Source organism: Agelaius phoeniceus, chromosome Z (assembly GCF_051311805.1).
Source record: "Agelaius phoeniceus isolate bAgePho1 chromosome Z, bAgePho1.hap1, whole genome shotgun sequence".
Taxonomy (NCBI): Eukaryota; Metazoa; Chordata; class Aves; order Passeriformes; family Icteridae; genus Agelaius; species Agelaius phoeniceus.
The window spans coordinates 14,786,650-14,810,371 of NC_135303.1; the positions used below are offsets into that span (position 1 = coordinate 14,786,650).

At 39.7% G+C, this 23,722-nt stretch overlaps 1 protein-coding gene across 4 annotated transcripts; it reads left to right on the plus strand.

The window, feature by feature from the left end:
• The first annotated feature begins 1,353 nt into the window (after window positions 1–1,353).
• On the plus strand, window positions 1,354–21,561 carry LOC143692165 (uncharacterized). Of its 4 annotated transcripts, none has more exons than XR_013180016.1 (10): window positions 1,354–1,678; window positions 2,107–2,286; window positions 3,553–3,726; window positions 4,200–4,345; window positions 5,903–5,957; window positions 7,183–7,281; window positions 10,165–10,299; window positions 11,592–11,741; window positions 12,252–12,320; window positions 15,739–21,561. XR_013180016.1 is itself a non-coding variant. In XM_077171751.1 (10 exons), exons 2-10 carry the CDS (start codon window positions 2,227–2,229, stop codon window positions 16,551–16,553), a joined length of 1,683 nt encoding a protein of 560 aa, XP_077027866.1. In that variant the 5' UTR covers window positions 1,354–1,678; window positions 2,107–2,226; the 3' UTR covers window positions 16,554–21,561. The 4 variants fall into 4 exon arrangements, 3 of the variants coding, with proteins under 3 accessions (XP_077027866.1, XP_077027868.1, XP_077027867.1); XM_077171751.1 differs by having other exon boundaries at window positions 10,185–10,299; XM_077171753.1 differs by lacking the exon at window positions 3,553–3,726 and having other exon boundaries at window positions 10,185–10,299.
• Window positions 21,562–23,722: the final 2,161 nt, after the last annotated feature.

The following is a 23,722-nucleotide window of genomic DNA, read 5'->3' on the forward strand; positions in this document are numbered from 1 at the left end:
AGCTAGTCAATACAAATTTTAGTGGGACTGTTTCCCTGAAGGAGTAATTTCATTGCAAGATAAAATAATAACTCTTTTCTACATTCTCTGAATCATCACATCTCTGTACTGTTGGAACAGATTCATTTTCTTTAACAGCTGATAGGATATTATATCCTTTCAGTATATAGAGCCATGGAAGCTGAAGGCTGGAGAGTGTTTCTGCAGTTTATTTACAGTGAGAACTGATACAGGTTCCCTTGGTTCATCTGCATTGCTGCCATCCCTGGTTCTTTATTAACCTCTACTTTTGGAGTCCCCACATTTTTGTCACAGAAAAAAGGATACAAGAAGAGGGATCATTTATGTCAATAAAGGGAAATAGCAGGACAAAGACAAGATGATGCATTTTCCAAAAGGCTAAACACTAAATTGGTATCAAAGTTGCCATTCAATCAAATGTGTTTAGATTCAGTTGCAGGCACTTTCTTCTTTGATCAGGCTGTTTTTAAGGAATTGAAAATTAAGAAGCAAAGTTTGAACAGTGCTTCAGATTCTGTAGTCTGTCTTTCAGAACATTTACAGATTCCATCTTGTATAAATGAAAAAGAATGGGATATTACAAGAAACGGGAACTAATAACCTGCTCGATGTTTCCTTTGTGGTGTTGTTTCTTAAAGATGCACGGTCCTGGCTTTTTTGCACTTATCAGTGCAGCCGGGAACTGCTTTGCACAACTGATGGACAACCTGAGCGTTCTGAGGGAGACAGCTCAAGGGAACGCTCGTGGGTGCAGAGCCTGCCTGGAGAGGGACTCCCTCACACAGAGGCTGGCTCGTGGCCTCCAGAGAGTAAATGGCCAGGCCCTGGAAACTGGATTGTATGACAGACTGCCCAGCACAGTAAGCAGATTTACAGTCCTCCTTCAGGAAAATAGGTTTACAGCAATGGTGAAGCTCCCTTGATAGCAGCATTTCTTTGGTTTCAGGCTGGTGATGAGTCCATGACAATGAAGTACTACTACATGGACACTAAGAAGTAGATTTGTCACACATTAGAGTGTGAATAGGTCTTTTTGTTTACTGACAAAGGATTTCTGGAGGAGGGTTAGTGAAGTCGGCCGGCAGATGGTGAACGCCCAGGCTAGCCGGCCAGCCCGCCTTCAGCCAAAGGGACGTTGCCGTGCAGGACTTCCACTCCGCAGGAGGAAGAGCGACTCTCCGGCTAGTGGCAAAATCGGCTTTATTGAGCCCCCGGAGGGACCAAGCGTACCCAAACGATCCAGGAACAAGAAAGCGCCGAGGGGGGGGGGTGGGTGGGGGGGGGAAAACACTGGGTTTTAAAGGGAGTGGGAGGTAGGGGTGGTAACAACACATGAACAAATCCGAGTCTGGGGAAGGGGGATACATAGGTGACAGACATCAAAGGAGAACCAATTGTAACAAACGGAGGGAGGGCCCCCGGCCCCTGAACCAATCACCCGACGCTCTGGCTAGAAGGTTCTAGAGATAGAGGCAGGAGTGCCGGGTGACTGGCAGGCAGCCGGGGGCGGGGAATTAAAAAGATACATCGGTAACTGGGGCAACCGGGGAGGGGTTGGGAGATTGACAAGGAACTGTGGAACGGAGGGGAACGCAGGCAGAACCATTAACATCATAACGTGGGGGAAACAGAACATACCTGAAACAAACCGCAACAGGTTAGTGTATCCAAGTAAAAGATTTTTTTTTCAAGTTCTATCAGATCTGTAGTAGCTTCTAAGAACAAATTTGCTTTTGGCTTGATGTAAGTGTTAAGGTTGCTTTTTATTATTGTTTTCTATTTTCTCATGTTTACCATCCTTTCTTTCAGTAAAGATAACCTTCTTCCCTTTAACCAAAATGAAAAGACAAACACTTTCTCTCCTAATATTTTATAGTAGACTTTAGGTGAAAATAGTAGTTCTTTGTAAACAGAATTTGCAGTAACCCTTGGTAGGTGACAGGTTCAGACTTTTGTGTATGTCTTTTAGAGATAGAGGAAAAAATGATGGTTTTGTCTTCACTTTCTTGGGTCTTAAATATTATTCATTTGCTTGCTAAAATAGCAGACTTTATAGCCCATCAACTTGTTTTTGTTTGCTGACAGAGAAACATAGCAATCTTGCGGCAAGAAATATTTGGATTTTTACAAAGGCTTCATGCAGCAGAGGTAGAGTCCCACTCACTGCACCTGCAGCTTGCAGAATGCAGATGGGCTTTCAACGAGATGCAAAAAGAAGCTGAAAAAGCCTGCAGACTGCAAGAGCAATTAAATGAACTTCAGCGTGTAAGTACATTTGACTTGGAGACTCTCTTGCTTAAAAGAGATTCTCCTTTCTACACATTTTTTGATTTGTTTTATTTTGGAAAACAAGCATAAAATTGATTTCCTTTCAATAGAATTTTCCAGAAAACTTGTCCAGTAAATGTCACTAAACTAGAAGACAGATGTATTTAGAAATACCCTTTTTCCACTGGAGTTTCCTTTTGATTTGTAGAAGGAGGTATCCTGTATAAATGACAGTTTGGTCTTCAGCAATGCAGGTTCTCCCATTTGTTGGAAATGTTGATGTGATTTATGTATCCTAAAAGAAGATTTCACTTCCACAGAGTAAAGTCAGCTGGAATGAACGTATTCAATAAAAGTACGTTCATGAGAAGTTCATGAAATATAAATGTAGCAGTTTTAACTCCAAATGGATGTTGATGAAAAACATAATAATGGATGTTGTTATAATAAAAACAGTTCAAATTTTCCTGGGTCTGTTTCCCTGAAGAAGTTACTTTTTGGCAGGGGGAGAAAAAGCCTTCTCCGACATTGTCAGTAGCACAAATGCCCAAAATTCCCCTGAGTCTTTTGCTGTTGCTGATTGACTTACCGAGACACTGTGGGTTCCCTAACCTGAAGCCTAGTTGGTAGCACCTGTCAGGGTGTCCCAATCCAAACACTTCCAAGCAGAGAATATCTGCTAGATGATGTCTCACCCATTGTCCTTCCTGTTCCTAGCTAGTAAAATGGATTTTTTTTTTAACTCAAAAATCTCTAGTCATCTTCAGTTTTGTTCTTAACAGGTTTTATTCCCTTAGTGTTTTGGGACAGTTGGACGAAACTTGTTGCATTTTAGATTGTAGTTGAAACGTAGATGACGACTTTCCTTGAAGAATTATTTCCTCAATCTGGAACAGTTTTTGGAGGAGAAGAACAGTCCACAAAGGTGTTTACAAGGATTAATAAGCTATCCACTAAGTTTTTGAACATTGATCTGCGTATTTTTCCTTCTAAATATTGAAGTTTTGCATCCTAGGGTGCTACTTTGACAAGAATTATGAATGCCTAGACTTTACATGAATGTTCTTTATAAAAATCACAGTAATTAACTGGTCTGCCATTTTACTGTCCAGTGATCTGTCTTCATGTTAAAAAAATCTCAATACTAATCCTAAGCATGCAATTGTTTTGGAATTTGGTAGGTTTGCAAGTGGAACTCACTTAGTGGTAGGGAAAGCACTGAATATAATTACAGAATCAGGCACAACTTCTTTCTCTTTCCAGAGAATCAACCAAGACAATGTACAGGGGGAGTTAGATAATGCTTTGCAGCGTGAGCATGAGGCACAATTGCTTTTACAAGAACACCAGCGACGAATTCAGGAGCTGAGTAATACACTGGAATTGCACTCATGTACCAACAAAGATAGAAGCCAGCTCTCCAATGTACCTCTGATGGTAATGTTATTCTTCTGGAACAGTCACCAGAGTTTCACCTTCTGTTAAACAAGCCAAATAGTGCAGTCCTTGTATAAATGAAATAAGAGGAGTAAATACACACACTACTCAGTCTGCTGAGAATTTTAGGCTACTGAGAAAACACTTCAAAGACTCCATTTTTTTTCTTAAGCTATGGATGTTTTATTTTCAACAATTAAGGAAAAAGTCTTCAGTGGGGGTTTGATTTGGGCTTTTTACCTACGCTAATTTTGTTTTCTAAAACTTATTTATACATAGCAAATATACTAAAAACTGAGGGGGGGGGGGGTGGTTCTGAGTCATTAATGCTTTTGCTAGGAAATTCATAAAACCGTAGGATGCAGTGGTCCAAATGTACTTCACAATCAGTTTGTCTTCCATGTTGGTTAGTAGCCAGTGGCATAAAGTGAAGTTTCTTTGGGCTAAATAGCAACTCTGCTCTCTGCTGGCAGAGCCTCTCTAATGCAACAGAAGAGCTGAGGAGAAGAGACCAAGTTCTGGATCACCAGAATAGACTCCTGAAAGACACAGAGCAGGACCAGCAGCAGCTGCAGGAGACTCTCCAGGAGGCAGAACGTGCCATCCAACAGGGAGCAATGTGAGCCCTGGGGCCTGGGGGATGTCACTTAAAATGTATAAAAATTTAAATTCCTACTTCCATGGGCAGGTTTTAGCCCTGGAAAGTGTAAGGTTAGAAGAGAAAAGTACATCTGTCTCCTTTTTTTTTGAAATTCAGACATAATCTTCTAAAAACAAAAGTGTTAGTTCAAAATACTAGGTCATACATTTTATGCAGTTATCCCCTAATAGTGCTCCAAATTCTGGGTGCTGAAAGAACTGGCAAATAAAAGACCTGTGTGATCTTACTGATCTGACAACATCTCTTTGGCAGATCTTAAAGTTTTGTTTATTTAAGAAATGATTGTTTGTTCTCTGTGTTTCCACGCCATCTTGTTATAGGCAGATACCATTTAGTTATAGTAAATACAGAAGCATCAGCTAGGGGACAGGTCTTCACTGCCAAAGGGACTGAAACCCATTTTGGATCTCGCCTTTCCTGTGGTACAAGACAGATCTTCCAGCTGATTTCAGGGAGTTTTGGATTTACACCTAATCCCCACACCACTTGCACCATAACCTGGAGTGGCAGGAAAGGCTCAGGCACTGGTTTTGAAAAGACTGGTGGTCAAAAGGAGCCCCCATGACTTGAAGGAGCTTATTACTAACCTATTCTTACGCCATATGGTGAGATTAAAATAAAACAACAACTTTGCAGACTTTGTTGTCTAATACTTACCATAGTATGAAGCATGTATTATGAATATTGTTTTATGGCTAGGATCTAAAAAAATTTTAGTCATACATGGGTTCATTTGACCTCTGAAGACAAACATCTGAGAAGCTGTAAGGGCTGTATGCACGAGGGAAATAATGCAATTTGTATAATCCTCAATGAAATGTTTAACAAGCTAATTAAAATGACAAATGTTATTTGGTAGGATTTGATCAAAGCAGCTGTCACCTGCAGAAGGATTTGTTCTGGAACGCTTGCCCTTTCCATTGTAATCACCCCAATCTATTTTGGACATTCTTCTTTGTGGCCACACATATATCCAGAAAAGATTATTTTCATGTGAAGAGACTTTAAAAATGGCATTTTTTTTCTGTATATAGCAACTGAAAATCAACAAAGACAACTTTCCCTTCATTGTTCTAGCAGCTCTTCACAATAAATAGGGTTTTTTTCCTCCCTTTGGAGCATATAAGCAAAGCAGATGAAATAAACAGAATCTGTCAGTGTTTTCCAATACAAGAATATAATACCATCCTGCTAGAGACTTTTAATGACCTCTGTATCCAAGCCATGATAGTTTTGATAGGCATATAATTAGATCAGTTTTAATTGCTTATCCTCAACAGAAGCATCTTTCATTTGGAAATGCACCAAATGCACCAATATGAACTATTTTTAGGGTTTGCATTGGAGTTTATCAACAATTTATCAACAATTTCAACAGTTTATCAACAATTATTTTACAAGACATCAAAACCATAAAGTAGCTGAAGATTAATTTGTACATTGGAAGAGCTTCAGTTCTATAAAGTTACTCCATTGTTGTTTTGTTTTGTTTTGTTTTCTTTTCTTTTATAATAGAGACGAAGAGTTGATCATTAATCATATAAAAGCTGTGGAGGCTGCCCTGAATGAGGTAGGAATTTGAAGTGCTCCCTCTGATTTGTGTTCCAAACATGCCAAACTCTTAGAACTGTTTATTCTCAGGGGAGGAGAAAAGTTGTTGCAAAGCAACTTCCTTTCCTTAGAGTTGAAGTTTCCTCCCTCAACTTCTACCATCTTAAAAAACTATAGTGGAATAAAATGCAAGTTTGCAGTATACACACACCTTGTTCTAAATGTAGAAGTTATGACAAAATTCCCTTGCCTTCCCTCGCTGAACACTATTTCTGGTTGTCAAGACTAATGCAGCATACAAAAAATTAGCAATTGTGGTGGTTAACCCTCTACTGAATAATGAGAGATCACATACTTGGTGGCCATAAAACATTTGGCTTTGTGTCTGCTACTTTAACCTCTGAAAATTATTAATAGGAAAAGAAAATGCAGGAAGTCATAATCTGTGGTCAGAACCTTCCATGGTATTTTTTTAAAGCTCATTTTAAATTTAATAATGATCTCAAGTTTTCTCTCTGACTTGTACAAGTGTGGCCTGGTATAAGACTATTTGAAGGTCCAACAAAGCTATACATATTAATTATTTAGGAGAAAGGAATATTTTCATATTATACTATAGCTCTAATGGTAGGTGGTTTTATAACTGCTTTTAATCTACAGCAGCACAGAGCCAGAGATGTTTTCATTACCTTGGAGTGTCCATTTCCCTTTACTATATCTTTAATTCCTAGCAAAATGGGAATCTCTTCTTTATTTTAGTTTCTGTATTCACCAAAACTGTTCTTAACTTTATTTTCAGATATCTTTTTCAAGTCTCTTTCCTTTAATGCTCATGGAAAGTGACAGAACCTAAACTGCGTGGTTCACCTACAGCAAACTGTGCTGATAAAAAATTTCCTTTGTGCCACCACCATCTTCATACTGGCTTCTTTCAAACTTTGGAAGTGAATGTCATGCAGCAACTGCTGTGTTCTTACAGTAATAGATACGTCGTGCCATGTCCGTGGCCTTTCTCTTTTCAGGGCAGGGTACTTTTTTTTTTTTTTTTTTTGGTAGCATTCTCTCCCAGCACTGTGAATGAGAGATTTATTTGCAATGAAAATTCAATCAGTTGTACTTTATCCATAGATGTTAGGTCCAGTGATCAATGCAAGTCCACTCAATGGGCTCAAGGGGACACCGTTCACCCCCGCTGGTGTGTCTGAAGGAGAATTACCACTGATGCTGGGCTATTTTCCCTTTAGGTCAGAGACGAGGCTGTGGCATCAGCCATGCCACTCCCCAGCCTGAAGACCCTTTCAGAGGAAGCAATGAGAGACAGGCCAGAGGCTGCATCATTCCAGGTTAGAGTCTAAAACCAATCCTGTTTTGTTTTTTTTTTTTAATTTTCTTTCCTTTTTGCATCTGAGCTGTAACAGGCAGACAGATTATGCTCTGAGCATGTGGAGAGCAAAAAGCTTCAAAAGTATTGCAGTCAACAGTTGAAAGAATTTCCATGTATACTCTTGCACATGGTATTTCAGAGATGATGTCAACTTTCAGTTTTGCAGTTACAGTATTAAATAATGGATGGGAAAACAAACATGGACAGAAGTATATATATTTGGAAATTAATATCCCTCTATCCCCTTCACTTTTTTTCCCATTAATATACACAAGACTAATTAAAAAAACCCACAAACAAAACCAAAACTAAGATCCCCACAAAAAAGCAAAACCAACCAAACAAAAAAGATGAGATTTTCAGGCTCCTTCTTGGTCAGTATCAGATTTTTTCAACCCACGGTTCTAGAATTAACTGTGGTGTTTAGAGCATTCCTCATTTAAAAGAGATTGCTATTTAGAATGTTTAAATATAGAAGCTATTTTGCTTCTGTAGGTTTAAAGACTTGCACATTTCAAAATACTGATTTTTTTAGGACAAAACAATGAGTGGGAAAAAAAGAGAAATTTACCAATAATGTGCCATATTTTCAGCTCTGAATGCAGATTCAGTGCAATGCATCCTTACTGTTTTTAAGTTTGGTCTTCTACAGAAACTATCCCTTAGTCTGTAGTTGTGCAGAATACATTAGTGCTAAAGCAGAATTTTTTTCCTAATGAGAGAAGAAAAGGCAGAGTGAGTACATATTTCTTTCATTGTACTTCTCTGTCTGAATTAGAGAGAGAGTAGGTAATCAAGTAAAGTGCAAGGAACTTAGACAGGGTAAGTATTGCATACAGTGTGTAAGCTTCTGCAGTAATTCCTCCCAATTGATTGTAGATTTTGTGTTCTAATGCAGAATATAATTGCAGGATCGGGGTCACAAAATCAAACATTCAAGAAAGGCAGATTATAATTTCTCACTGTTGCCCTCTTGCATGCATACATACATTTCAATATGATAAAGACATAAATTATGTGTGCATTATCGTGTTTCCACACTAAAATATGGAAATATGAAATATATAATGCCTTGAGATTCCCATGAAGCTTAATTAGCACAGGAGGCATTGTGGCAATCACCAGCTTTAAAATCCTTATTTTCTAATTTGGTAGTGGATGCTGCTTTTCTTTTTTTAAGTCCCATCCCAACTCCCATTCTTTTTTGACCTCACAATGATTGCAGAAGCACCTGCAGCCTGTTCCCTCTTTCTCTCCAGAAGAGAATCATAAACACAAAAAGTTGCATTTCATATTTGCACAGAGTGCTTGTGGTATAAATAACATAGTACAGTATGTGCTGGGGAGCTCGCTGGTGGGGCAGAACTGTGAAGTTCTTGTTCACCTGCAGCCTCAGGTGCACTTGGTAACTCAATACATATACAAACAGCAGCAATGGCTCACAGTCGGTGTCACTGTGAACTTCCTTTTCTCCATCCCTTTTTCTCTTTCTCCCTTTCCTCATCTCTCTTTCACCCTTTTCCCTCTCTCTCTCCTCAGCCCTCATCTCTAGTTCCTGTTTGATTCCTTTCCAAGCTCATTACTGAGGTTTTATTACAAAGTTTGCCTTTTTATAGACAGAGGTCACCTAATGGATTTTAATTTTACTCCATGCCAAACTGTATTAAGCGCAATCCTGTAATCTTGAGTGAGGTAAGCATGTAGGAATCATCTTAGGGACACTTGTCATTGAAAGCAGTGGAGTTGTTTGCAGGCACATCCTCTAGAACTGCCTTAGTTAGTCTGCGATGTGCATATTTAAATTAAAGGCCTTATAATCTTCAAGAATCCTCTTTTAGGACTAGAACCACAGAACCAAGACATTTTGGAGATTTTTTCTCATGAAAAAAGATGTGATATGGGTTAATTTGCCACTGCTGTTTCCTAGACACCCCAATGAAACAACCCGGTTGATTTTACCTGGGTTAACATCTATTCTGAAGATCAGCAATGTGAAAACTGAAAAGGAAAACTGAAAAACCTTTGTAAATCCCTGTTTGTGGTACAAGGTTAATTTTTGTCTGTATCACAGGTTTACATTCAAAAGTCCAATTTCATACTATCTGAAGGGAAAAATTATAACAAATAAAATATGATTATGCGTTGTAAAGAAGACCAATAATTTCAACGGTTAGTTGAGACTACTTGGGGTAGATATAAAGTTACCAGTACTGCCAAATCATCTGTGCTCTCTTGTCCTGCTAACTTTATCATCAATCTAAACCAATATAACAAAATTGGGACATTATTCCACTACATACATGGAAACAGCTACATCTTTCCAGTTCTAGTGCAATCGGATTATTTGTTTTCAGAGGTCTGTAGGTTTACAATGTTTCTTTTGTTACTGCAAGTTAATTTTTTTGCTGTGGAGTGGAAGGATTAGTAACTTGACTCATCTTGGAAGTGTGAACATTAGCTTGAAACTATGTGGTAATTTTTTGTGAACAAAAATTGAACCTGCAGTGAGTCTTGTATTTAAATAAAATGAAAAAATTGTATCAAGAGCTCAGTGCTGTACTGCATACTTGAAAACATCACAGCATCTTCTAACTAGGGTGTGGACTCATTCCCTGCTCCTCAATTACATTAGTATTCAACATTCTAGAAGAAATACAAAATCCATTGTTAGACCTTTTTGATGTTCAAGTCCTGGGACTAAGAATCTGCCTGGCTTCCAAACTGTATTTGATTTCTCTGCTAAAAAAAAATTCTGTCTTTTGTAACAAATGTGGATGTGTGCTATTTGGCATTTAAGTGTAGCTTGCCTGGCACTAATGATTCCTTTTACTTTTATTTAAAGAACATGTTTGGACATTTTAGGGATCTCTACTCACGGGCACTGCCAGAATTGAAGCATTAAGAACAGGAAGACAATCTTCACAGGCTCACTTTGAATCCGAAGCAGCTTTGGTGCCTCTTACTCCTGTTCCTGATGGTAAGTGTGCTTTGCAAGCAATTACAGTCACTCGGATGTGGGTTCCCAGCCAGCATCTCCCTTCATGCTGCACAGCTTCTGTAGGCAAATACAACACCACTTAATTGTAAACATATTGAAGCAATAAAATTAGTGCAAACAGAAATGTTCAGAGACATATATCAGAAGAGAAAGAAGGTGATGAAAGTTAACACAGGACTTAAAATTCGTGCTGTATTTTTTTTCTATTGGTCATTATTTGATTAGGGGTTTTTTTGTTGTAGTTTGAATGTTGCTTGGTTGGTTGGATTTCTTTTGGTTTTGGGGAGTGGTGGTGGTGGGTGGGTATGTGTTTGGTTTTTGAGTTGTTTTTTGGTTTTTTTTTTTAATATTATTATCCTTCCTCCTTTCCTGGGACTTTCCTTTCCTGGAACTTTGCTTGCCTTCCTTTTCCTTTCCTTGCCTTGAAATTTCCTTTCCTTGAAACTTCCTTGAAATATCTTTTCCTTTCTCTGAAATTTTCTGTCCTTTCCTTGAAATTTCCTTGCCTTGCCTTGAAATTTCCTTGCAATTCCTTTCCTTTCCTTTCTTTGAAATATCCTTTCATTTCCTTGCCTTGAAATTTCCTTTCCTTTCCTTGAAATTTCCTTTCCCTAAAATTTCCTTGAAATAGCCTTTCCTTGAAATTTCCTTTCCTTTTCTTGAACTTTCCTTTCCTTGAAACTTCCTTGAAATTTCCTTTCCTTTCCTTGAAATTTCATTTCCTTTCCTTTTTTTAAAATATCCTTTCGTTTCCTTGCCTTGAAATTTCCTTTCCTTGCCTTGAGATCTGCTTGCAATTTCCTTGTCTTGAAATTTCTTTTCCTTGAAACTTCCTTGAAATTTCCTTGAAATATCCTTTCCTTCAATTTCCTTTCCCTAAAATTTCCTTGAAATTTCCTTTCCTGTCCTTGAAATTTCCTTTCCTCTCCTTGAAATTTCCTTGAAATATCCTTTCGTTTCCTTTTCTTGAAATTTCCTTTCTTAAAATTTCCTTTCCTTTCCTTTCCTTGAAATATCCTTCCCTTGAAATTTCCTTGACATTTCCTTTCCTTGACATTTCATTTCCTTTCCTTGAAATTCCCTTTCCCTTCCTTGAAATTTCCTTTCCCTTTCCTTTCCTTTCCTTGCAATTTCCTTTCCTTTCCTTCATAGACTTTTCCCTTTCTTTTTGTTAGAAGCCATTAACATTTTGTAACAGCCTTTCCTTGCAAACACAACCATTCCAGTATTAAGCATTTCCTTGCTTATTACAATTTACTTTCTCCAAACAGAATCTTCACACTGCCACATTGAATCTGAAGCAGGTGGTTCACCACCTCCACCTCCACCTCCACCTCCACCTCCTCCTCCTCCTGCTCCTGCTTCTGCTCCTCCACCTCCTCCTTCTGTTGCTGTTCCTGCTGCTGCTCCTGTTCCTGTGGGTAAGTGTGCTTTGTGCCTTTCAAGCAATTAAAGTCACTTGAATGTGGGTTCCCAGACAGCATCTCCCTTCATGCTGCACAGCTTCTCTGGGCAAACAATACTTAAATATAAACATAAGGGAGTATTAAAACTAGTGCTAAGAGAAATGTTCTGAGACTGTTTTCAGAAGAGAAAGGAGATGGTGGAAGCTGACACATGGATTAGTGTTTTTTATTATTGGCTCCTATTTCCTTGTGGGGTTTTTTGGTTTTAGTTTGGGTTTGGATGCTTGGTTGATTGGAATTTTTTGGTTTTGGGGAGGGGTTGAGGTGTGTGGGTGGGCATTTGATTTTTGATTTTTTTCTTTTTTTACTTCTTTTAATTGCTTGCTTTCTTTCTTTTTAACCAAAGGCTTTTCCCTGTCTTTCTGTTTTAAACCATTAACATTTTGTAATCACCTTTCCTTGTAACCATAACTATTTCCATTCTGTGCATTTCCTTGCTTATTAAAACTTACTTTTACTAAACAGATCTTCTTCAGCCTCACATTTCATCCCAAGCATCTGGTAGAGCTGCTGCTCCTACTCCTGCTCCTGCTGGTAAGTGTGCTTTGCAAGCAATGACAGGATGTGGGTTCCCAGCCAGCATCTCCCTTCATGCTGCACAGCTGCTGTAGGCAAACGCAACAACACTTAATTGTAAATGCACAAAACACTGAATTGTAAATGTAGCATTCCATAATGTAGCATTAAAACTAGCACAAACAGAAATGTTCAGAGACGTTTTTCAGAAGAGGAAGGGGATGGTGATAGCTAGGACAGGGATTAAAATTTTTGTAATTTTTAGTAGGTTTGTTTTTTTTTTTCCTAGTGGTCCCCATTTGCTTGGTTATTTTTATTTTTGTTTGTGTTTGGTTGCTTGGTTGTTTGGATTTTTTTGGTTTGGGGGAGTGTTGGTGGCAGGTGGATGGGTATTTGGTTTTTCATTTTTTTCTTTCATTACTATTTTAAATTTTTTTAAAGGCTTTTTCCTTTCTTTCTGTTTTAAACCATTAATGTTTTTGTAATAGCCTTTCCTTGCAAACTTGGGTGGGGCTGCTACTCGTGAAAATTAGAACCACATTGGAAAAGTTCACAGAGAACTGTCTCCTGTGGAAGAGACTCCATGGCATAGCAAAAAAACACCTCTCCCTAAGCCATTGCAGTTCTTTGCATTTCCTTGCTTTTTAAACCTTGCTTTCTCTAAGTTGTAGAAATTTGTCAGACTGGGCTTTTTTCTTGTCACCCTCTGTCTTGCATTTTTTTTCTTGGAAATAGTGTAGGACAGAATTCAGTAAATGTGGACCTCAAATAATTGTAACTTTTTCTTAGTACTGTTAGTAGTGAATGGTTTATTTGCTTTGAAACATGTGAATGTTCTCACAGTGATAGTAAGTAAAGTAAAATCTGATAGTGTCATGGGTTTGACATTGGCTAAAAGCCAATGCACCTACAGTGCATTAAAAGCCAGTGCACCTACAAAAAATCCTTTACTTATTCTCCTCTGCCACCGTTGAGTAGAGGAAGGGGAAAGAACAATTAAAAAGCTCATGGGCTGAGTTAAGGATTAGAAGTAAAAGACTTTAAAGGCAAAACAGGCTCAAAACTTTAAAATAGATAAAGAAAAATCTATTAATGAAATTTAAAAAGAATCATGAGATTTAAAACCCTTCCATAGCCCTTCTTTCCTTCCGACCAACAACAGAGGGAGACAAAACATGGGGCTTTTAGTCAGTTTGTCACTTCTAAAAGTCTTTCTTCAGTCTGCTTAGAGAGAGGTGTTTTTTTGCTATGCCATGGAGTCTCTTCCACAGGAGACAGTTCTCTGTGAACTTTTCCAATGTGGTTCTAATTTTCACGAGTAGCAGCCCCACCCAAGTTTGCTGCAACATGAGTCACTCCCAAGGGCAAAGAAGTCTTCCCACAACTGCTTTTTCATGGGCCATTTGGTTCATGGGGTTTTGTTTCAAGGATAAGCTGTTCTAGTATGAAAGCAAAGGTGTTTTCTTCTATCTCTGGAAGCAAGGCTTCTCTCTCTCTTTCAAGTCTTTCACTTGATCACAGCTTCTCAGCATCCACACGTTCCAGGATGACCACCTTTTTCTCACAGGCTGCAGGTGATTTCTGTATTCCCCCACGCACTTAATGAATTGCAAGGAAATAGATTGTTGTGTTATAGTCCTCACCACAGCTTGCAGGAGAATTTCAGCTTTGAGGCCCAGAGCACCTCCTCCTCCCCCTCCCTCTTCTGCACCAACCTTAGTGTCGCCATGTTGTTCTCCTCACATGTCTTCCCCTTTTCCTTTTCTCTGACTCAGGAGAGAATTAGTGTTCATAAGTTCATTTGTTCTCAAGTTCTATCAATTGAAAAGTTTTATAGACCTCTGCAGCATTGAAAGGTTGATCCCATGCAGGCTTCACCCTGGGCAATTGCTCGCCATGCCCCTCACACTGATCACACGGCTCCCGCCGGCGCCATGCGGGACGCGCCAGCTGCCAGCTCCACTCAGTGCCTCTCCTCATGTGGCGCACCAAAAAGGGGAAAAAAATCCACTGCCACTACTTCTGGCTCTTTGTTGGCAGCATGGCTGGCTAAAAGCGGCTAAGCAAAGCAAATAAAGCTCATTGTGAGCCACACCGAGACAGCCGCACCACATGGCGCCAGCCTGGCTGTGCCCATCTTGGCTGCGCCGTCCTGGCCACATGGCCAGCCCTGGAGCAGGAAGACCCTGGCACCTACCCACCTCTCCAAGGAAGAAAAAGAGAGTTCCCAAGGTTTTGTCTTTCATGAATAAATTACCATAGAGGCATTACAAGCTTTTGTAATTGACTTAGCAGTGTGCCTATTCTCAGAGGGAGACAGCAATTGGTTTTGCTTGGCATGGAGGAAGCTTTTAGCACCTCCTCACAGAAATACCACTTTCATGGCTGGCTTCTTCCCTCCTGACCAAAAATAAACCCATGCAAAACCAACATATGCCACAAAAGAGAATTTTCCAGCTACTGAGATGATGGCAGACATGAAAGAATGGAGATATCAGTACAGGCAAAACAGAAAAGCATACTGACAGTGTTTACTTATCTGGAAGTGTCTATAATACACCAAGCAGTGATGTCTCCCAGAAACTAATTTTTTACAGGAGTAGTAGCAATTCTTACCTGATTTTAATTAACTGAGCATCACTTGCCAACATTACTACATAGCCAAGGAATGCCCATATCCCAGGACAAATGCTCTCCTTGTCATGTGTCTTTGCTTACACAAGTAATAGTTGTAACTAAATATTACAAATCATGCAGTTTAAAATAATAACAATATGAAACTTATATTATAAATCACATTATGTAACTTAGGACAAAGTTTACAAAAACACGTTAGTTCAAGCCCACACATGCTATTTGGTAAAGAAAGTGCCTTTTCTATGCAAAAATTGTTTGATACTCAGTATTCTAGTTATGTGAACTTTTAACTTGTCAGACTGTTGTAACATACTTGAATATTAGAGTAATTTAATTAAAATGTTGCCTGCAACAATATGCTTGACTAATATTTGAAGAACATTAAGTGTTGATTTCAATTAATAGTGAAATATATCCAAAAACAAATAAATCCCTTCTGTGGCCAACAGGGCAAGTGTTCCCCAATAACAGTGACAGGGAGACTGTAGAATAAGTTTGTTTACTTGATTAAAAAACACAGCCTTGGAATTATAATGATGAGGGATAAAAGATCTCTGTAAGTATTGTGTAGCACTTCAAATAAAGTGCCATTGTTTTCCAACCCTTCTGAGGGCAGGATACTAGTGCTAATGTCCTTTGTCTATTAAAGATTAGTATCTATAATCAGGTGCCGTGTGTTTCAAATAAGCACTTAAGAAGCAAACAGTTATAAGTACTTCACATACATACCCTTGTGAGAGGTATTTAACAGGAAACGTAGATTTGCTCTTGATTTGTTTTTCTATTTTTTTTATTCCAGCACACAGGGGAGAGCTTAGACTCAGAACCTATACTGTTTCTGGAACCGACACAACATCCACTGTGGCACCAGACAGAACTGTGCCTGTACCCTCCAGTGTGGTACCACGCAGAACGCGCACTCTGTATACCACCGACACATCATCCAGTGTGGCACCAGACAGAACAGGTGTTGGATCATCAGTGGACATATCCTCCCATGAGATATCTGACAGAACATACCCTGGGTCTGCAACCAACACACTCTCCAGTGTGACACCAGACAGAACAGGTTTTGGATCATCAATGGACATATCCTCCCACAGGATATCCGACAGAAGTTACAGTTTGTCTGCAAGCAACATACCCTCCATTGTGACGCCAGACAGAACAGGTTTTGGATCATCAATGGACATGTCCTCCCATGGGATATCTGACAGAATGTACCCTCTGTCTCCAACCGACACATTCTCCAGTGTGACACCAAGCAGAACAGGTTTTGGATCATCAATAGACATGTCCTCCCATGGGGCACTTGACAGAATGTACCCTCTGTCTCCAACCAACACACTCTCCATTCTGATACCAGAGAAGGCAGGTTTTGAATCATCAATGGACATGTCCCCCCATGGGGTATGTGACAAAATGTACATTCTGTCTCCAACTGACACATTCTCCATTGTGACACCAGAGAAAAAAGGTTTTGGATCATCAATGGACGTGTGCCCCCCATGGGATATCCAACAGAATGTACACTCTGTCTCCAATCGACACATTCTCCAGTGTGACACCAAGCAGAACAGGTTTTGGATCATCAGTGGGCATATCCTCCCATGAGATATCTGACAGAACGTGTGGGATCTCAGCACATCGTTCCCGATGTCCAGAGATGCCAGGAGAACCCTTGGGGGTCTCGAAAATCCTGGAATGTTGCCAAGAGTGTTTGGTGGCTTGATTTTGATCCATCCACAGAAGTAACAAGAGTTTGAGGACAAGAGAATCACTTTAGAGTAAAAGGTGTAAAAGAGACACAATTAGAGGGTGAGATATAGACTTTAAGGTTTTTGGTACAGGGGGGTTATGGAGACAAGATGGAGGGATCAGGGCGTGTCTTGTCCTTCTTCTTTCTTCTTTTTGTCCTCCATCTCCTGTGATGATGTTGGCACTTAGAGATTGGTTTATGGTGAAGGTGCACTTGCTAACATGGGCAAAAAGCATTGGGAAATAAAGGTAAATATTGTGTACGTAGATTTTAGTGTAAAAAGACATGACCGCCCCGTGGGTGGTCAGAGAGTGCCTGTGACTGCTTGCAGATCAGACCTCTGTTGGGCAGACAGAAAAATTTTGTAGATAAGAAATAATAAACAACCTGAAGACCGAAAAGCTGAAGAGTCCAGACTCGTCCTTTGCATCGCGTGCCACCCAAGAACCACCCTACCCGTGTCGGGGCAGAGACAGACAGCCGAACCCGACAAGAACGTACCCTGGGTCTGCAACCAACACACTCTCCAGTGTGACACCAGACAGAACAGGTTTTGGATCATCAGTGGACATATCCTCCCACAGGATATCCGACAGAAGTGACAGTTTGTCTGCAAGCAGCATACCCTCCAGTGTGACATCAGACTGTCCAATATGTCCACTGATGACCCAAAACCTAAGTACAAGTTTTGGATCATCAATGGACATATCCTCCCATGCGATATCTGACAGAAGTTACAGTTTGTCTGCAAGCAACATACCCTCCAGTGGGACACCAAGCAGAGCAAGCATTGGGTCATCAAGGGACACCAACCTGAAACCAACCAGAAACAGTACTGGGTCATCAATGGGTGCATCCTCCCATATGACAGGGAGAAGAACTGGTACTGGGTCTTCAGTCAACAAAACCACACAGAACTAGTTCTTTGCCTTCAGTCAAGTCTTTCAGCCTGAAGGTCTTACCCAGCACCAGAAGAAATCAGGGAATTTAATTATTGGATGTGATAGTTTTCTTGAGCAGTATCCTAGCTTCTCTTCAGAAGAAAAAAAAAATCCAGCAATGTAAAAAGACCTAATTAAAGTACAATTAAAAAAGGAGTAATTAAAGTACCAACCTTTGTATTATAGTTAAGTGTATGTAGTTTTTGGTTGTGACAGCTATAGGTGGCCTAAAGCTGCACAGATGATGTGGCATAACAAGACAGCAACTCAACCAGCCTAATCCATTGGATAGTAGAAGCAAACAAGTCCCCGGGTGTGTTACTGATAGGCTGGATTCAAGTTCAAACAGGGGACTTCAGCCAACCCGTTTGAACCATGAATGCACCCATATCATTGGCCAGTGAGCTGGTGGAGCTAAGACCCTTGTCCAATCAGCTAGGTAAGAGTGGGAAATTTGAAGCCCCTATAAAAGAGGGTGCCTTTTGTTGGTTTTCCCAGCTTTTGCAGAGATGGGCAACTGGAAGGCATTTAAAAAGATTTGATTCCATTATCAGTCTCGATGAATAGTGAGACACAAGAGATGTAAAACTCAATGCCATTCCAGCAGAAGCCAACCTATTTCCTGGTTACAATACCTTATAAATGTTTTTCAACCTATTAGCTTTTGCCACACAATGCTGCTATTAACTCTAACACAAATCACCTCTATTTTTCCCCACATGGTCCTGCTACAATGCATCTTTCACAGTTCTAATTCTCTAAAATATCTAGTCTTTTTGCAGGACCATATTTTGAAACTTGTTGAAACGTGTTTCTAGTTCAGTCTCTCTCCACAATGTCATCTCTATTCCATGGCCTTCCTAAGTCAGCACACCTTACCTCAGTGTTTGCATACAGGTGTACAAGACTGTGAGCTTTCTGTCAGGTTGTGAGAATTCTTCACAAATCCATTTCCCACAGCCATTCAATAAGCATTGGCTGTTGCTGCATGGACTCAGTGTGTGTGTATGTCACATTCCTGTCTCTACCATCAGAGACTTTTGTCTGTAATTTCATATTTTTATGAAAATATGCATTCATATCTTCACATTTCTGTGTTTCTAATTATTTGTACACCAAAGAACTTACTTTTTTAATTCTTACTTATTGCAGTTGTTATTTTTTATGTAGTATATTTTAAAATGTTACAAAAAACCACCTTTTGAGTAATTTTCCTCATTCTTAAAAAAAAATCCCATAAGCCATTTTAGTCTCTGTCTCCCAAAGTTGTTTCATACCTCTCTATTTTAAACCAGGACTACAGTACTTTAATAGGATTGAGAGAGGTCCATGAAATGCACACCAGTGATTCCTCTTGTGGAACGTCATAGCCCTGCCATGAGGCTCTTTTTTTATTGGTGGTTTTTTGTTTGTTTGTTTGTTTTGTTTTTCTTTCCTCCTCATCAGTGTAACCGCAGCCACACATTGAGTTGCAAACTTAAGCCAGATGAGCAGAATAAAAACGATGTGATGGGCCTTTGGGAGCACCCTGGCTGATCTTTCTGTTTTTTCCATTGAGCAAGGCTCTGATCCAGGCAAAGAGATTGCACTTAGTGCTACAGAGCCATTTGGCAGGAACTCCATTGATTTCTAGGAACAGCTGGAGGCCTGTGTCTCCCCAGAATGTTTTGGCTGTCCCAGGCTTTGTTGGGTTTTGGCTGCAAATACCATTGCCTTTGCTTTCTGATCTAGAAGTACCATGGCTGGGCAAAAACTGCCCATGGGCCATATTCCAAAGGCAGTTTGGTCTGGAGTTTGTGAATGAAGGAGACCTTCATCCAATTCCAAACCATAGGGAAAAAAATCATAAAAGAGAAGTTCCCATCTTTAACAAGCAACTGACAATTCAGAAGGGAATGTAGAGCTTATTTACGGAATGAAAAGGAAAGGAATCTTCCAATGGAGTTGTGGTTTACAGAGTTTTTATTCCGACTCCCACTCACAGCTGGCACTGAAGAAAGCCATGTCCCTGGAATTGTCAGTGTCTTCTGTCTGCCATGAATTGTTTTGCTGCAACAGAGGCATCAGGTGGAGAGAGGCTTAGCTGATGTTAGGAACAGGAGCTGCCCCAAGGAGAAAAAAATAAACGAATTTTTACTTCCCAAATCCATCTCCGCACAGGCTCAAGCAGGATTCCTCTGGTTCCCAGAAATACACAGAAATAGGGCTGAGAAGGCCATCTGGACATACGTGTTCATGCCCAAGACCTTGCTGATGCCATTTGGGTTTTGCCTTTTTTCCTATGTTTTCTATATTCTTTGCATATATGTTTGTAGCTCTGTATCCTACTGTATTAGTCACCAGTTTTCCCAATACTTTTCCAAGTCCTTTCCCTAAGCAGAAAGACAAAACAAATTCCAGAGCTCCAAGCGCTGGGGGGTCCAAGGCCCCAGTGCCATCTTGGTTCTTCCTGGCACACAAGAACAACTCTTTGAGATGCATTTTAATGGACAAAGTACAGCCAGTGCCAAGAGGGGGGACTCCAGAGAAGGAACTTGACCTGGGGGGGGAATTGCGTCACCACTTGTTGTCCTAATTAGTGCTTTTTATCAATTACGCTAATTTCCTAAAACCTACAAATATGTACTCATCTCTGGAGGGAGTGGGCTTTTGTGGACATCTTCCATAAGTGCCCCTGAAAACTTCCAAATAAAGATCCATTTTTATATTATCTCCTTACTAAAATTATCTCTACTTTCATTTCCAGGTTGGGAAAAAGGCAACATTGCCATCACAGGCAAACGTGGCTCATAATCTCACTAATCCGTTCATCAAGGTATCTTCAGGTTGCTGCTAGCTCTTTGGGAATGCTGCTTGCAGTCCAAGAATTTTGTTCTTTTCAGGAAACTCAAGATACTTGCTTAAGTTCCCCTTTTCTACAGACTTGGGCTATTGTTGAAAAAAATGAGTGGCACAAACCATTGCTTAGGCAACTTCAACAAATCTAACGTTGATCCCAGTAGGTCTTAGGCCCTTGTTCTGTCAATTGACAGGGGTGTTTTAAAGGACACAGACACCAATGGAAAGAAAGATCATATTTTACTAGGAATATTAAGGCAACAGAAAAGTGAAACAATTCATTCAGTAAAACTGTGTGCTTGGCTTTAGTGACAAGCAAAAACAAGCAAGGTAATCTCATTACTATATGAGAGACAGGACAGTGTTTGAGAAAGATCCATCACCAATGGCGTGAACGCCTGGATCTCTTGCCAAAAAAATGAAATTTATTTACTGTGTCTGGGTGATCTTCAGGACAATGAATAACTACTTTTTAAGCTTTACATGACATATACCCGGTACTGAAGATTAATGCTTATTCCATAAAATAAAATTAAAGAAAAAAAATTTACTCTGCTCTAATCCATTTCATTTTGCTCCAAATTCTGCTTAGCATTTGGATCAATAGAAACACATGTGCCTATGTATTCCTCCGTCTTTCTCTTTCAATTTTGCCATTCATATTTGTTGTAAAATTGGTGAAATTAAAGATTCTGAAGCAGGATTTCTGTTTGTAGCATTTATACTGAGATGGAATGTCCACAGTTCACTATTATAAAGAAGACATTTATTTTATAGCATGATTTTCTGGAACGTGTGTTGTTTTTAAAAAATAAGAATGCTATATCATCACTAGTACCTTGTGTTTCAAATAAATTGCTACAATGTTCCTGAAGGTAATACTAAAATTAGATGAATCAGACCGGACAGTGAACTGCAGTATAGGGAACACTACATTAATTTCAACTACTCCTTCACTTGTCTTTCTAACACAAAAAAGGAAAAAAAAGCAAAGTATCTCCCCTCGAAGGTTTCAAAGATGGGTAGGGGGGTGGCAGCAGAAAACAGCAGAACAATGAAACAATAAAAATTAAATACTAACAGAATCTGTCGGCCTCAAAACAATTAAAAGATTCAGAGTTCGTTCAGCCATTGTCTGTCATTTGTACATCAGAAAAGAGGGAAATCAATATTTGTTTCTTGGAGAGTTCCAACCCCAGCACGTGGTATTGATAGTTTCAACAGTGTAAAAGATCAATACTTTTCACAACAAACCTTTCACTTTTCCGCTGTTAGAAAAGGTTTGTGAATTGGCTGGTAACACTGCTCTTGTTTAACGTTTTCTTTTGGGGAGTTTATGTTATTTCTATTGGCATTACTAGTGAAAATTTTTGCACTACTATTGCTGTAGTAGTGATGAATGCATATGATGTAATGATGAATGCATAAATAAAAAAAACCTTCACCACACAGGTGACAGTCATGAGAAAATATGCAACCAAAAAGTGCTGCAGCAAAGTCCCACTAGCCATGGGTGACAGGAGCTGCTTTGTCCCCAACAAATGCCTGAGGCATTTGCAGGCTGCAGCAGTTTATGGCAGGCCCTTTTTATAAGTTTCTGATCTCATTGCTATCCTGCAAAGCCCAGAGACACATCTGTGGAGGCATGGCCAGTCATGACTTCTAGTTGTCACGGAACCTTGACACAGCTGGGACCTCTCTACTGGCAGATTGTTTTCTCAGTTTCAGCTCTGAATGGGAGGAACTCATGCGAAAAGGAAATTTATCCTGAACTGGTACTATTGAAAAATGCTATCTGTGTTTCTTTGACTCCTGTTTTCAATGTGTCATATCACCTGATTCTTTTATACAGCTTCTGCATTATCAGTCTACTAAGTGCTGTAAGGGGGTTTATATCTCACCCCTCAGGAGAGGGGGGAAATAAAAGGCTCCTTACTGTGTTTGCAGGAGAAAAAGTAACTGACCTCTCTTAGAGCAGAGGGAATAGGAAAGGGGATGCTAGAATTAAACTCCTACCTGTTATCACTAAACTCTTCTCTACTTTTCCAGAGTAAATTTACAAAAATCGAACTTGCATGTGGTTTTCAGATAGGACCTCATGTGCTCTCCAGCAGGTCTGAGCACTGCTAATTGCTCTGTGGCTCTCTCATTCTTCCCAAGAGTGTTGTAAATTGGGCTACTGGAACCACAGCACATTTGGGATCTGGTAGCAAGGCAAATCTCCCCGTTCTCCTTCCACAGCTTCAAGCATTCTGGTTTTAGACATTGTTGTTTCATTCAGTTTGTGCCTCCCAGTATGCTTCTCTTGAACATTCTCTGATTCAGGATGATTTTTTTTTCCATTGCTCCAGGCTTTCAAAATCAAGTGTGAATTATTTTACCTTTTCTCCAGAGTGCTAGGACTGTTCTAGGTTGGACCAGCAAAACATTGCTGTTCAAAAGTCCAAAGTCTGTAGAGCACTTCTTGTCACTATGGTCTGTGGCAAGCAACACTAGTGGAATTTAAGCATATATCTTGCATGAAATATATTCAAATAAGTCAGTGTCACTCTGCATTTATGAAAAAATTTTGTTTGATCCGCAAAAAAGATAACCACAATACTAGAGAATATCGGTTCCAGGGAAAGGGGCCTTGGAACGCAGCCTCTCCAAGCATGCCGAGAGAAATACAGAGAGCTGCCTGGATAGCTCAGCCTCCCACGGAAGAAGAAGAAGATTTTACTCCCTTAGATCGTCAACTTCTAGAAGTGCCAGTGTAGAAGTAGAAACCACAGTAGATGTTACCATCACGGACTCTGCTGTACACCTGATGGATACTACTGTAAAAAGACCCATGAAAGATAAGCTTAGTTCTTTACTGTTAGAGAGATCATCTGCCAGTAAAAAGAGATGAAATAGAATTCCAAGAGTTATTGATGCAGACTATCAAGGGGTTGTTAAAATTATGGTTAGAACATTTTTCCCTCTTGTATCTATTCCCAAAGGTTCACCAATTGCTCAGCTTATTCCTTTTAAGTCTTGTGTCCCCTGTACAGACTACAAGGAATGGGGAACAGGAAGCTTTGGTTCCACAGATAAACAAGAAATATATTGAGCCACAGACATCACAAGAGCTAAACCAAACAAACAGGTAACCCTGACACATCCTAACGGTGATTTTATTACAAAGAAACTTTAAAAGCCACCATTGTTACACAGCCTTTTTAGCAGCGGCCACTGGAAGGCAGCCAATCCTCAAAATCAGC